Below are 15,312 nucleotides of genomic sequence, written 5' to 3'. Positions count from 1 at the left end.
CTGACGTTTTACCAAAATAGTAACTTGGTGCCTTTAGGGGATAGACTTTGGGAGCAGCTTTACTTTCTTTATAGTTTTCCAAGTAATTAAAATTTTTTATGTAAGTATAATCTTTATGTTCAGAAAAATAATGTCAGTGCTGTTTTGGGAAAATGATAGTGCAAATTAATATTTTCACAGACTCTCCTTTTTCATTACATTAGTTCCTTGATTTTTAATAAATTTTTTATCATTGTGTTCTGAATTCACAGCATTTTAAAATTTAGTTTTATTTATTTTTGGCTGCGTTGGGTCTTTGTTGCTGCACGCAGGCTTTCTCTAGTTGTGGCGAGTGGGGGCTACTCTTCGTTGCAGTGCGCAGGCTTCTCATTGCGGTGGCTTCTCTTGTTGCGGAGTATGGGCCCCAGGTGCACGGGCTCTAGAGCGCAGGCTCAGTAGTTGTGGCGCACAGGCTTAGTTGCTCCGTGGCATGTGGTATCTTCCCGGACCAGGGATCGAACCCGTGTTCCCAGCATTGGCAGGCGGATTCTTAACCACCGCGCCACCAGGGAAGTCCCAGTTCCTTGATTTTTTTAACTTAATTTTTAAATACGTTACGTGTTCTCATGGTCCAAAATTCCAAAAGAAAAAAGAATATACACTCAAAAATATCTCTCCTTCCTGTCCTCCACTCATCCACTTTCTTTCCTTTCAGGCAAACAAGATGCTTTGGAGATACGTTATCCATATTCAAATACAAATGTATTTATATTTGTGTGTATTTTATTTACTTTTTCTCTGTTCTGTACCTTGGTATTTTCATATATCTTTTTCACAATATATCTATATATTATACATTTTCCCATAAGAGTACCTAAAAAGCTTTCTTGTTTTATTTTTATAGTTGCATGGTAGTCTGTTGTGTGAGTATACCATAATTTATTTAACCAGTCCCCTATTGGTGGACATGTAGGTTTTTCGGTTCCTTTGCTAGTATAAAAATACTGAAACAGATAACTTGTACCTGAGTCATTGTGCACACATGCTGTGTATCTATAGGGTACAGTCACGCAAGTGGAATTGTTGAGTCTCAAAGGGTGCGTGCACTGTAATAATGATAGAGCTTTACTTGTTCACTCTGTAGGGATTTGGACTGAGAAATTGGTTACCTTTTTTGGGGGGGGTGGATGCCGCACCACACAGCATGCAGGATCTTAGCTCCCCGACCAGGGGTCAGACCTGTGCCCCCTGCAGTGGAAGCATGGATTCTTAACCACTGGACCGCCTGGGAAGTCCCTAAGTCACCTTTTTAATATTAGGTTTTTATAACTTTTTAAATAAATATTTTAAATGAAATTGTCTTATATCTTATATTACAATTTCAAGTATTTGAGGTCATTCTAGATAGTTTTCAGGCCCTTTGTTCATAGGAGTAGGAAATTACAATCTTTAAAACAAGTCCCATGTTCCAAAGGTGTGACTTTCGAGTTTGCTCTCCATCAGAGGAATTTGATGTCCAAATTCTCCTTGTTAAGAAAATCTTAGAAGGAAACGGTCAGTTTATCAACCCTGCAACTTAACTGCAAGCTCCACTCTTACATGTGCTGTTATATTATTTGATATTGGAAGGGCATGACACGCTGTTTCACCCTTCATGTCTTCACTAGTCAACGATGAATCTAGTCGAGATGCTGAAGTCACTGCCAGGGAGCACGTGGGTTCCAGCAGCTCCCTACAGTCCCGTGAAGAGAAGCAAGAGCCTGTTGTGGTAAGGCCCTATCCACAGGTGCAGATGTTGTCTACACACCATGCTGTTGCATCGGGCACACCTGTCACAGTGACAGCCCCGCCAGCACATCTGACGCCAGCAGTGCCACTCTCATTTTCGGAGGGACTTATGAAGGTAATGGAGAGGTTTAAAATTTCACATTGAACGACAGCTAAAGACTGGCTAGTATTTCTGACAGTGCTCACAGAGTCTTAGGCTGTATCCTAGGATCATAGCTTTTTCTTTTGGACCTATCAGTTCAGCTCCTCTCTGTAACTCAGAGTTGCGCTGTTCTGCAGTGCCTAGTCTCGTGCCGCTGGGCAGTTGGCATCACAGGATCTTTTCTCGTACCCATTTTGACGTGGATTTTATTTCAAGTTATGGGCATGCTAGCGTAGCTTTTATCTTGGAGTGGCACTCTTCTCCAAGGGTTTGTTTTGCTAGCTTGCTAATTTGGGTGTATCAGAATATCGCCTTGTGTATTAACCATATGGATATGTGTCAGTTACTGGGAGTTTTGTTTACTTCCAGCCAAACTTGGGAGGCGGCACGGTATAGAAGAAAGAATGTGGGCTGTGAGCCATACAGATCTGGGCTTTATTCCCAGTTCTAGTCTTTACTGTCTGTGTGGCTTTAAGCAAGGGACCTAGCCTTGCTTCGTGTGTTTCCACATCTGTAACGTGGCCATGCTAGCACCTTAATGGCGAGGCTGTGATGCTAAGAGATAGAACATGTGAGGCTTCGGGCATCCTTCCTGGCGCTCTCCAGGTTTGATTTGTGCGCGTGTGTGGAATGAAGGGCATCGCTGGAAACGCTGTTGATCTGTGTCGTGTGGTTTTCTGTTCGCAGCCGCCCCCGAAGCCCACCGTGCCTAGCCGTCCCATTGCTCCTGCTCCACCTTCCACCTTGTCACTTCCCCCCAAGCTTCCAGGGCAGGTTACCGTTACCATGGAGAGTAGCATCCCTCAAGCTGCAGCCATTCCTGTGGCAACAATCAGTGGACAACAGGTTTTTTTCCTCTTAATTTGCTGATTTTCAAACTGAGATGCCAAACTGTTGATCATTATTTACTGAATGCCAGCAGTACATTAGGCACTGGACTAAATCAAAAATTAACTGGTCACCGGTATCTGCAAGGGGACAAGAGGAGAGTGGACAGAGAAGGATGGCCTCGGGAGTGAGACCAGTATGCACAGTGGTCTTGTCATTCAGCCCGTACGTAGTGGGTATCTGCTGTGTACGAGGCACCCCCTGCAGTGTGAGAAGCAAATCTAGATAAGACAGCCCGTGACCTTGAGGAGCACAGGAGTCCGGCTGTGCTTGGTTACAGGCGCAGAACTCCAGTGGGCTGAGGACAGCCTCACAGCAGCAGTGCTTCTCTAAGGCTGTTCTCTGAGGACGGTGATGTGTGTCTCTTGGGCGACTGGCGGGTTCCCTCAGCAGCCTACCAGTTGTGAACCTTTATTTTAAAGTCTCATGTTTTAACTTAATTTTTTTTTTGAAATTGCAGTCCTCCTCCATAATATGTATTCGATTTATTTAAATATTTTAAATTACTTACCAATGAAAACTGAATCTCACAACTCACTCCCTTCAAGTTTTCAGGAGAAAAATGGTATTCCAAAAAGGTGCACTGTGGTGTTTTTCATTTTGTCATATTGCTGAGTCCTCCCAGAAGTGCTGGAATGCCCACCTGAGAAGCACTGGCATCAGGATCGGGCAGGTGTGAGGAAGGGACACGTAGGGGTGAGCTGCAGAACTGATGGGCGAGTGCCCGTTGGATGCTGACTGAATTTACTTAGAGATCTTGGCTAGCATAAAGCATACGTGAGTGCAGTGGCGTGTAAAGGAAATAGTGATAATAAGAAAAAATAAGCTATAGGCCAAGACAAAGAAAACAAGGGTAAAAGACTACTATTGAAGATGAGAGTGTCTGAAAGTGGACAGTCAGATGTGTCATCAGTGATAGGAATCTAACAGCTAGCTAGATTCAAGGCAGTTGATGGGTCCTCCCTGCCCCTTACCACATGCCTGCTGGCACAGGGCATCGTGCAGTATGCTGTGAAAAGGAAACTAAATGTCCTTTCCCTTGGGGTGCTCACTATCTTAAGAGGAACAACATGACCCACATTTGGAGGCAGCTGACTTCCTAGAAGCAATGGCTAAGCACCCGTGGCTAAGACCAGGCACTTGGAAATAACGTTGCATCCTGTTTCTTGCAGGGGCATCCCAGTAACCTGCATCACATCATGACCACAAACGTACAGATGTCTATCATCCGGAGCAACGCACCTGGGCCCCCTCTTCACATTGGAGCTTCTCATTTGCCTCGAGGTAAATAAAGGCTGCGTGTTTTCTTCAGACTCCTGAAATGCAGTGACAGGTGTACGTTTGGTAGAAGATACAGTAACACAAAGCATATCCAGAATGAGCTTTTTAGAGTTGCAGGACAGCAGAAATAAACTTAGATTAATGCACATTTTTAGTGTGGCCTAATAGGTGCTTATTATAGTTATATTGCAACACGTATGTGTGTAAACTCAGAGCAATTCAAATTTTCTGTATGGTCTAAAAATTGTCCTTTATACTGAGGAACTCCTGAAAGCTGTGGTTGTGTAAATATGGGCTTCATTTTCAATAAATAAGTCACAAATGTTAGTACTGAGTATTTCTGAAATTTAGTGAAAATGCTTAGTCAAATCTTTTTATTCACATGGCAATAAGATGAATTTATTCTTACAATTAAGTGCTGATAGGTTGTAAGGTATTAAATTTAATGAGTTTTTTCAGTTACTTGATCAGAAATTGTTACCTTCTGTTGGAGAGGATAAAATTATTGTCGGCAGAATCAGGCTAACAAATACTCTCTCTCAGTGTAACTTAGTGGTTGTTCTCAGAGTGAGGTTCACAGACTGCAGGGGGATCTGTGTGAGGTCGAAACTAAGACGTGTGCCCTTTTGTCAGTGCTGATATTGGCACTGATGGTACAAAGGCAGTGGTGGTTCAAGTGAACTCTCACTGGTGGTTAAACTGCTGCAGCCTTGGCTTGAATCAGGGTAATAACAGCACCGTGCTGTGCTTCACTGCTACATACTTGCAGTTTAAAAAAAAAAAAAAACCCAGTTTCATTTAAGAACACCCCTGAAGAAGCAATACAGATTATCGATCTTATGAAATCTCAGCCCTTGAGCGCACGTTCTCTTAATTTTCTGTATGATGAAATGGGAAGTATACATAAAGCACTTAAGCTGAATACTGACATACTGAGCTTATAGGGAATATAATTGTAGCTATTTAAATCATGAGCCCGGAAGCCATACTAATGAAAAAAATACTGTTTTTCCAGGTGCAGCAGCTGCTGCTGTGATGTCCAGTTCTAAAGTAACCACGGTCCTGAGGCCGACTTCCCAGCTGCCAAATGCTGCTGCAGCTCAGCCGGCAGTACAGCACATCATTCACCAGCCAATCCAGGCACGCCAGGGTTGTGGGTAGTCAGCCAGCAAGCGTTCAGCGCCTACTCTGAGTCATTCACTCTGCTTGGCACTGTGCGAGTCCTTGAACCTCAAGCGACTTTGGATCTAGCTGCCAAGATGTAGAGAAGGCTGAATTACATATGGTGTCATGTGATCCACTGTAGGAATTTAGGAGAGAGGTAGTAAGGGAACGCTTTTGGTTGGGATGGGTGTGGCAGTGGGGATTCAGAGACGTGAAGGGGGGCAGCACTGTGAACAAGGCGAGGAAGATAGTGGTGGTTGTACACAATGTGGCGTAAAGCCTAGTTAGAACTGAGGGATTCTAATTTGGATAGGAGTGTGTGAACCCCTAAACATTTTATGCACATAGGTATGCTTTTTGAGGAAGATGGTCCATGCCTTTCAACTTTTTTCAAGGAAACCTGTGGCCTCAGTACTACTGAAGTATAACGTGTTACTGCGTGATACCATGTCTGTCTCTAAATTCGGGGCTCTAAGATGAAGACTGTAAACTTGATTTTGTACACAGCAGAGAGCTACTGCGTCTTTGGAATATACTGATATATGGTCAAAGAAATATCTTTGAAAGATTAATCTAGCTGAATTGCGTACAGAAGGTAGAAGTTCAGTGCCTTTGGGGCCAGACTGGTAGCATGTATGAAATAGCTGGGTTTAAGATACTACGGAAGAGTGCTGACTGGGACGCGGGGTAAGATATGTCTAGCCTAGAGCTTTCACATTAAACAAAATAAAAGACCTTGCTGGTAATAAAACACGTTTGGAGACTGATTAGGGCCCCAGGAGTATAATGGTAGGAAGGGTTGGAGAAAGAGGAGAACCAAGGTCAAGAGCTCAGTAGTGAGGAAGACAGCACAGCAGTCCTAGTGTGAGAGGACAGGCTGTGAGAGCAGCGCCATGGGGACGAGGTCTGCAGGTGAGAAACAGATCAAGAATGGGCAGAGTTTGCTGAGTTAACCTGCACGTGGCAGGAGAAGGAAAGAAGGACTACTCAGGAGAGCTCAGATGACTGGAGAATCTGACAGTGGGCAAGCGGGTGAAGCCCAGTGTGGAACTCGTTAGTCAGGTGAAGATTTTACACACAGATGTAGGGGTGAGGGAAGTATATCCATATGGAAACATCTAGAAAGCATCTGGGCACCCTGCACCTTCCGCTGGTAAAGAATGCTGTTACCACGTGTTTGCCTTTTTTGCCCTCAGATGGCATGAGAGCCAGCATCCAGTTCTGAGTAGGCCCTCTGTGGAAAGCCCTAGGTTGTGTCGTCATGAAAAGTGTCTGCTCCAGGACCAGCGACAGCTCTGTGGGAACTAGAGCTGAAGGGCTAGATTCCAGTCTGTACTAATCGTAGGACAGAATTTTGAGTCTGGTCATATTCGAAAAGAAGGGGCTTGTGTACTCTCCAACCAGCATTGGATTTTTTGGGATAATTCTGGCTCTTGGCCTTCTAGCAACCTATCTGAAAAGAGAACTCGGTAATCAGAATGGTGAGAATTTATTTTCATTTGGACATAAACACCCTTATTTCGAGGCCCAGTTTTCAAATTATACTTGCAGTGTTTTGGGCATACTGTATTTTGCTTTCAATGAAATACGTTTTTCTCTTCTCTTGGTAGTCTCGTCCACCTGTGACCACCTCTAATACCATCCCTCCTGCTGTGGTAGCAACTGTGTCGGCCACCAGAGCTCAGTCTCCAGTGATTACTACAACAGCAGCCCATGCCACTGATTCCGCACTTAGGTATATTTGGGGGTTTGAAGATCAGCCATCCTGTCATCCTCCCTTCTTCCCTCCCCTTTTCTTTTCCTTCTTTCATTCAACTCAGCAAATATTTATTGAGTGCTTTTTTCTTTTTTTTAATGAGCTATGTTGTGTTCTAGACACTGAGGATAAAGCAGTGAACAAATAAAAAGAAATTCTTGCCCTCATAGAGTTTCTGTTTGTAGAAACTGTGGCTGGAGACATACCATTAAAAAATATATAGTTTTTTAGGTGGCAGAGAGTGCTTCGGGGAAAAATCAGGGCGAATGGGATTTGGAGTGACAGGGTAGGCAGTGCGGGGAGCTTACTTTGTCATGTAAGGTGATCAGGAAGGGCTTTGTTGATAAGAATGCAGTTGAACAGAAAATGGAAAGAAGTGAAATGAGCCATATGGTTGTCTGGGATAAGAGTATTCTAGGCAGTGGGAACAGTAAGTGCAAAGGCCCTGATACAGGAGTATGTTTGCCGCATAAAGGGGCAGCAAGAGGCTAATGGTAGGAGAGTGGCCAGAGATAATTTTGGGGGGTAGCAAGGTCCCCAGGTCATGCCGAGCCTTAGGAACCACTCTGAGGATTTGGCCTGCACTGGGGGGCAATGGGAAGCCTTAGCAGAGTTTGGAACAGAGCGGTGCCATGATCTGAAGTAGCTGCATCAGCCTGGTTGCTGGAGAGAGTTGGCTGTGGGGAGGCAAAGTTGGAAGCAGGATGTTTCAAAGAGTATGGCAGGAATCCAGGAGAGATGGTCATTGGAGGTGGAAAGATGTGGTTAGATTCTGAATAGAACTTCGAAGGTAGCGGAGGGGATTTCTGAGGAAGCACGTACGGGGTTATTAGAGAATGAGAACAGTCATGCTTATGCCAGCGCTGGTTGGCTGTGCAGCTGGGAGAGTGGAGTTGCCTAAACTTGAGATGGGGAAGAATGGGAGGAGTAGGTTTGGGGAGGAATTCCAGACTCTGGTTTGGGGCACTTTTAAGGTTGTGCAGACTTCTGAGCACCCAAGTGGAGATGTTGAGAAAGCTTAATATATGAGTCTGGAGTCCACAGAAGAGTTCGGGAGGAGATGATTTAGGAGGGCAATATAGATGGGGAGGAGGTTTATGAGAGAAAATGGCTCCCAGTTGAGAGGGCTGTCGAGGGAAGCAGTGTTCTCAAGGGAGAACCAAGATTCATTAGGGCAAGAAGATAGTGGATATATTCACAGAAGAGGTTGAGGATACAGGAGATTTTGCTAAAGATGGATTGTGAGTCCAGAGGGTATAGTAGAAAGGTTGGGTGTTTGAGAAGTGAAGCCAGTACAATTAGGAGATTTACAGAGCCATACAGGGAGAGAATCTGGTCAATGAGGGGTGGTCTCTGATGATGCTTGTGAGTGACACAGGGATGAAGACATCAAGGTATTTGTCCTCACGACCTGCAGGCATATTGTGCTGGTGAAGCTATGAAAGTTGGGGAAGGCAGTGGCATGAGAGTCTTGCCAGGAGCATGCAGTGTTCCAGTGGTCTTGCTTGATTCTTGCCATCGATTACATGGGTGCCAGGGAAAGAGCCTTCGGCAATATGGACAAGAAGTGATTCACTGGGCCGAAGGAGGGATAGGGCATGGAGAACAGAGCTGTCGGGAACTAGAGACCATCCGGAAGACTTGTCTAGCAGTTGGAAGCAGTCTGAGATGCCTCCTTGGTTTCTTCCTTGCTTGACCAAGTAAATGAAAAGGAAACAAGGGAAAGAAAGCAGATTTATTTATTTATTTATTTATGGCTGCATTGGGTCTTCGTCACTGTGCATGGGCTTTTCTCTAATTGCAGCGAGTGCGGGCTACTCTTGGTTGCATTGCGCGGGCTTCTTGTTGTGGTGGCTTCTGTTGTTGCAGAGCAAGGGCTCCAGGCACGTGGGTTCAGTAGTTGTGGCACGCGGGCTCTAGAGCACAGGTTCAGTAGTTGTGGCGCATGGGCGCAGTTGCTCCGCGGCATGTGGGATCTTCCCGGACCAAGGATCGAACCCGTGTCCCCTGCATTGGCAGGTGGATTCTTAACCACTGCGCCACCAGGGAAGCCCCGAAAGCAGATTTTAAAGAGAAGGTTAAGTTTTGTGATACTGAGTGTATCTGTGGCAACAGGTAGTTGAAGAGATGTCTGTGCTTGAGAAGTCATTAACGTGGGCTACAGTTAATGCTCTAGGTATCTGAGTCTACCCAGCGGGAATAAATATAATGAGAAGAGGGCCCAGAACAGAGCTCTGAAGAAAATAACACTTACATGCAGAGTAGTGCCTAGGGCGTAACTTTAACCACTAGCTCTGTCATTTACTAGCTGTGTGTCATTATAAGTGTTTTTAACTTCCCTGATCCTTAGTCCCCTCTTCAATAAAATGAAGACACTTTACTTCTCGGTAATTGAATATATTGCCTGAGGTACAAAGAGACACAACAGCCCAACGTAAAATAGACTGTTATTCATGTTAACTTTATAGTACCTTCAAAAAATTAATATATTCAGATGGTATGATGAAATTCAAAAGGTATAAATGTGTATACAGTGAAAACTAGGGGTAGTTTTTTTTTAAACCATGTTGTTGAATTATCTATCTTTTCCAGTGTATTGTTTTTACTAAAAAATGGATATTGAATTTTGTCAGATAGATTTTTAGCATATAACTACGTTTTCGCTCCTGTAACAAATATTATTGTGTGCCTCGTCTGTGCCAGTCACTGCTCTAGGCACTGGAAATACACTAGGGAATTAAACGGACAAAAACCCTAATGATCAGATGGTTTTTCTACTTAAATTATCTATAACTGTGATAAATTCCTAATGTCTGACTTCCTAGCTAATGGATGTACTGATGGGCATTTTGGCATATGTTGCATGTTTGTGATGGTGTGCCTTCAAGGTGTATTCCTGGAAGTGGGAGTGCTAGGTGAACAGTAAATGTCTCAATTTCCTCACCTAGAAAATGGCCGTAATATTACCTTCCTTGATGTGGAAGTTAATGTATAAATATTAGTGTGTGAATATGTATATGTTAATACTAATATATAAAGCACTTAATACATGCCTGACATGTAATGGTCATTAACACTTTTTATGTGTTAACACTTGTTATTTTTCATTAGAGTAAATGAATATCAAAGACTATAGTCTGTGCTTTCAGAAACACTTCACATATCTAAATACTTAATAGAAATACTCTTTTGGGGGTATATTTTTGTATGAGCTGGACCTCTTAAAATATGAGCACGTTTAAGTTTGAATTTAGGAGATCCTTTCCGGGTGATTCTGTTGGCATTCTTCTTTGTTACAGGTATCTTCAGAATTGTTCCCATAATTAGATTCCTCCATCCTAAAATTTGTGATTATTTTAGTTATGTGTACATGTATCTCTCTGAATGCATTTCATTGTAAATGCTGGGAGTGGGCAGCTTTCACTGTACTCTGATGACCTAAGTCATCAACTATTAAAAATCCAGTCTTCAGTAGTAGGCTTTCTCCTCAGTAAGTTCCACCAGGTGTCATAGTTGCACCTATGACCAGGCTTTCAGCTTTCCTTTGAACTTGAATAATATGCCATTTAGTTCTCTTCCTATAGGGAGAAAGCCATCCTTTATTCAGTTTGTAAGTTTTATGCACTAATATCCCACCAGCTCTGATCTTAAAGCATTTTGAGAGAGGATCCCTGTGATGAAACCATTGGTTAGTTTGGATACGTGAGGTCCCAATCACATTTCACCCTTACGGCTCAACTTTTCATGTTTTCTTCTTCCTCATTTATAATCACATGGTTCCAAAATACAAAAACATAAAAAGGTATTCAGTAGGGAGTATCACTCCTCTGTCGCACGTCTACCAAGTTCCTATGTTCCTTTCCCTTTGCCTTTGTAAAGTAACATGTTTATAGCTTTCGGGGTGTCCTTCCAGTGTTTCTTAAATACAGTCGAATTCACATGTAATTCTTAACTTTTATCCTTTTTACCCCCCAAATTGTTTAATTCATAGATTCCTAAGCTGCCGTCTTACTGCAGCCGGCAGTGTGTCAGTCTCAGGATTTATATGTTCCTCTTTGGGTTTTTTCATATAACAACGTATGTTGAAAGCTTTCCATTTCAGTACGTGGAGTTTCATTGTTCTTTTAGCAGCAGTATGATGACCCATCGTGTATGTGGATTTGAGGTTCTTTTCTTTACTTTACTATCATAAATAATATTGCAGTGAATAACTTTATACTCTTGTCATTATGCATGTGTGCAAGAATATCTATAGGATAAATTCCCAAAAGTGATCAGAGGGTATATGTGATTGTAATTTTGATACCTATGTCTTATTGCCTTCCATAGGGTTTGTACCAGTTTATACTCCCTCCAGAATATTTAAAAGTGCCTGTTCCCTTACAGCTTGAACAACAGAGTACCCTGTCAATTTTTTGGATTTTTGCCAATCTGATAGGTGAACAATGATATATCAGTGTCTTTTAAATTACATTTCTCTTCCTCTGATTAAGACTTAGTCTTTTCCCTTTGTTAAGGGGCCATTTGTGTTTTCTTTTTAGCAAACTGACTATTCATATCCTTGGCCTGTTTTTCTATTGGGCTGTTATTTTTCTCATGGATTTCTAGGAGCTCTTCATATATTAAGATTACACTTTCACCTATGAGTCTTTTTACTTTGCTTGTAGTGTGTTTTACTGTGTTAGGAGGCTTGCTTATTGGTTTACAGAGTCAAATTTCTTGATTTTTTTTAATAGATTTTGGATTTTTAGAGCTTTTAATTGTTAGAAAGCTCTCCGCCACTCCAAGGCTATTAAAGAATTCTATCTTTTCTTCATGTACTTTCTTATTTTCCGTTAAACCTTTCATCATTTTCATATTTATCCTGGTGTACTGTGTGAAGTATGGATCTCATTTGATTTTTTCCAAATGGCTATGTAGTCTTCCTAGCATCATTTATTAAGTAGCCCATTCTCTCCCCTCTGTTTGAGATGTCAACTTTGATATACTGTCAAGTTTTCTTACCATTTTTGCAATTTCAGTAGCATGCTTGCCAGTTAATTTGACATGCTGTCTATGTTGATATCCCTTTCAATTATGAGGCAGTCATAACTATAACTTTATCGTTTGGTAAGGGATGATATAAAATTGGGGGAAGGAAGTCAGCGCTTCAAGGTCACAGGTTAAGCTTCCGTTAATCAAGGTTTTCTGTAATGTTACCTCAACAGTTAGAACCTTAGTGTGTATCTTCAGATTTGTCCACAGAGTGAAACGTGTTCGTTATAGTAATGCTTACTCGAGATGGTCAGAGAGTGTTGATTAATTATATCGAGGATACTCAGTATGACTAAGGATTAATTTATTTGGTTCATGGTACGTGTTGATACCTTTTAGAATGAGGCTTATGGCAGTTTCAGGAGAGAAACTCGATGGGCAGTTAACTTCATTGGTTCACATGTGGACTTCACAGACCTGTGAAAAATAAAACGCTGACTGTGATCCAGCATGAGACAGTAAGTGGCCTTGGCTGCCTGCATTGCGTCTGGAGACAAGTCATAGATCGTGATGTCTTTTCTGTCTTCCCAGTCGGCCAACTCTGTCTCTCCAGCATCCACCGTCTGCGGCAATTAGTATTCAGCGTCCTGCCCAGTCACGGGATGTGACAACAAGAATCACACTGCCATCTCACCCTGCGCTAGGGACGCCAAAACAGCAGCTCCATACCATGGCTCAGGTAAAACCAGAGATGAAGAGCCATCTGTATACTCTGTGGGTTAAAACCAGAATTGTGCAAAACTTGCTAAAAGCCTGGCAATATCGAAGGCAGTGATTGCGTTTAAACGGGATTGGGTGGGAGATGTCCCTGTTTCTAATTGTGTTGTGGGGTGTTCCCCCCCCCACAGAAAACGATCTTCAGTACTGGCACACCAGTGGCTGCAGCAACGGTAGCACCTATTTTGGCAACCAACACCATTCCTTCCGCAACCACGGCTGGTAAGTCGGCAGCCCTGCTCTTCCTGCCAGGGAGGAAGGAGGCATAAGGCGTGGGTTCATTCTTTATTTCTCAGCTTCAGGCAGAGAACAAGAATTAGGTTAGAAAAATTCTCTTTCTTTTTCCCAAGAGCTTTTCTTGGGTTTTTGAGAATCTGTAATGTGTGCAGAGAGGCCATTGTTGAAGAATTTCCCTTTTTCTCCTGTCCAGGATCGGTGTCACACACACAAGCTCCCACGAGTACAATTGTTACCATGACAATGCCCTCACATTCATCCCATGCTACGGCAGTGACCACCTCAAACATCCCGGTTGGTAAGTGGTGTGCAGCCTGCAGATGGAAGCTTACAAGGAATTTTCAGCCCCGCTGACCAGGTCTTCATATAGCTGGCTAGTGTTGATTTTTTTTTTAATTGTTAATTTTCAAAGCAACACTGACTTTAACTTTGAGTATTATTTCATAAACAGATTTGGCATTTTGATGGTAGGGGGAGAAAAAAGAAGATAACCGTCTCTGAGAGCTCAAAGTAAACCACTTTAACTCCACTTTTGACTTATTCATCAACCTTTACCTTTTCTATGTTTACCTTTTTAAAAAGTAAGTTAACTTTACTGATAAAAGTTTGACAAGAACAACAGGAAAAGCAAGGAAGAAGCAAAGATCTGGAGTGAAGAGACCTTGTACACTGACAGATTGTTCAGGAAAAATCTCTGGGTGATGCAACAGTGGGAAGAATGCTAACCCTCAAGTCACTTCCCCGAGGTTCTTATCTGGGTGCCACCCAAGGTACTTCATGACCATCCTAAAATTCCTTCCAGGCTTTGCTTATTCCCCTTTTAAATATGTGTATATTTACAGTATTAAAACATCTTTGAAAAATTTCTGGCAGCCAAACTTTAGTGATCAACAGCAGGGATTGGCAAGCTTTTTCCATAGAGCCGGGTCGTAAATGCTTTAGGTTCTGCAGGCCTCCTGGGTGTGTGCAACTACCTAGCTATGGACAATATGTAAACAAATGGGTGTGGCTGCGTTTCAGTTAGATTTTTTTATGGACACAGAAATTTGAATTTCGTGTCATTTTCAGGTGTCACAAAATAGTCTTCTTTTGATTTTTCCCTCCCCCTGCTGTTTAAAAGTGTGAACCCATTGTTAGCTCATGGGCCAAAACAGGCATCAGCAAGGTTTGGCCGGCAAGTTGTCAATGCCTATCGTCAGAGTTGATAGCTTACTGTCACAGCTTCCAAAGCAGAGGCTGTGGCCTATGAGGCAGAACACTCCTTTCACCCACAAGTGACAGGTTTTAGTTTCTAGTGTTACCTGTGCCTTGGTTCTGTAACAGTGAGTGTGCCATCTCACTCTCCTTCACTCCCAGAGATGTGGGACAGCTGCCATATTTTTAATCTGCTGTACTTTTAGAAGTAAGACTGTCTTTTGTGAGAGGACGCACTGACATGCTCGACGGTCAGAAATCTGGTGACCAGACACAGAAGTGTCTCCCCTACCTGCTGTGTCCCATTTCAGAGTAACGGTAGGACCCAGGAAACCCTTGCTCCTCTTTTAAATAACTGAGCCATTCCAGCCCTTAAATTGGTACTCAGCCCCACAGACGGCTTTTAGCAGAGAAAATAACTGCGGTCTTTCTCACGTTACTGCTCACTCCAGCTTGGCATTGGGGAAACCAAACTTCTGTCACACCCTCTGAATTTAATCTCACTTCTGTGAAGTCTGGCAGTGGGGTTAGAGGTTCAGCATTACAGCACTTTCGTTGAAAAAGATCGTTGATTGTTCCATGTTGTCAGTTCAGGCTGTTTTCTGGCTATACCTAACAGTGTCATCAGTTATCTGCAGCACTGTCAAGTCAGAGCCAAGCCCCTTCTTTTCATTTTTATAGTCGAGAGTCTCACTAGGGAATGTGTTGCTCTGAAGAAAATCAGACCAGTAAAGAGGGGCAGCGTACCCTAGGGGGCTGTCTGGTTGTGTCTTGAACCCTCTCTGTGGAGAATTATTTAGAGATCAGTTCTTGTTACTGTCACCGTGTCTTCCTAAGAGCAAACACTGTGCAGGGAAACTCACTGGAAGTAGCAGGGGACAAATAATGCTCATTCATTTGGCTAAAACTACCGACTTCTTACCTGTCCTAAGTTACTGCACTGCTGGTTCTCTAACTCCCCAGCTCACTTAACTTTGAATTTTTACCATTTACTAAATTCTAGATCTGAAAATCATTTGACAGAAGTGTCCAAACAGATTTAAACATCTGCTACTTAGTGTGATTGCTTTTGTCGAAGTTCCGTCAGGTTTATGCTCTAGTTTTGTTTTCTTCTTGTGTAGTAACTCAGATA

The 15,312-nt window shown here is 42.8% G+C and overlaps 1 protein-coding gene and 1 long non-coding RNA gene across 11 annotated transcripts in view; one reads left to right on the top strand and one right to left on the bottom strand.

The window, feature by feature from the left end:
- The window catches only part of SAP130 (Sin3A associated protein 130), a 75,419-nt gene that overhangs the window by 7,551 nt on the left and 52,556 nt on the right, over positions 1–15,312 (top strand). For 7 of the 10 annotated variants that reach the window (XM_019931823.3, XM_073807851.1, XM_019931822.3 and 4 more), the window contains exons 3-10: positions 1,647–1,882; positions 2,597–2,755; positions 3,970–4,081; positions 5,094–5,218; positions 6,853–6,977; positions 12,564–12,711; positions 12,881–12,971; positions 13,180–13,284. In XM_019931823.3, the coding sequence (XP_019787382.2) occupies positions 1,647–1,882; positions 2,597–2,755; positions 3,970–4,081; positions 5,094–5,218; positions 6,853–6,977; positions 12,564–12,711; positions 12,881–12,971; positions 13,180–13,284 (1,101 nt within the window). The remainder of the gene's footprint in view (positions 1–1,646; positions 1,883–2,596; positions 2,756–3,969; positions 4,082–5,093; positions 5,219–6,852; positions 6,978–12,563; positions 12,712–12,880; positions 12,972–13,179; positions 13,285–15,312) is intronic. The other 3 variants (XM_019931824.3, XM_019931826.3, XM_019931825.3) reach the window with 3 other exon arrangements.
- LOC141279212 (uncharacterized) lies at positions 10,561–15,254 on the bottom strand. The gene is made up of 3 exons (XR_012333181.1): positions 15,167–15,254; positions 12,365–12,449; positions 10,561–10,576 (listed from the first exon to the last, which is right to left on the bottom strand). It is a non-coding gene; the product is annotated as an uncharacterized lncRNA (long non-coding RNA).

This window comes from Tursiops truncatus, chromosome 7 (assembly GCF_011762595.2).
Source record: "Tursiops truncatus isolate mTurTru1 chromosome 7, mTurTru1.mat.Y, whole genome shotgun sequence".
Taxonomy (NCBI): Eukaryota; Metazoa; Chordata; class Mammalia; order Artiodactyla; family Delphinidae; genus Tursiops; species Tursiops truncatus.
Note: the sequence above shows the minus strand (reverse complement) of the source record. Positions and strands in the feature narration are given on the sequence as shown.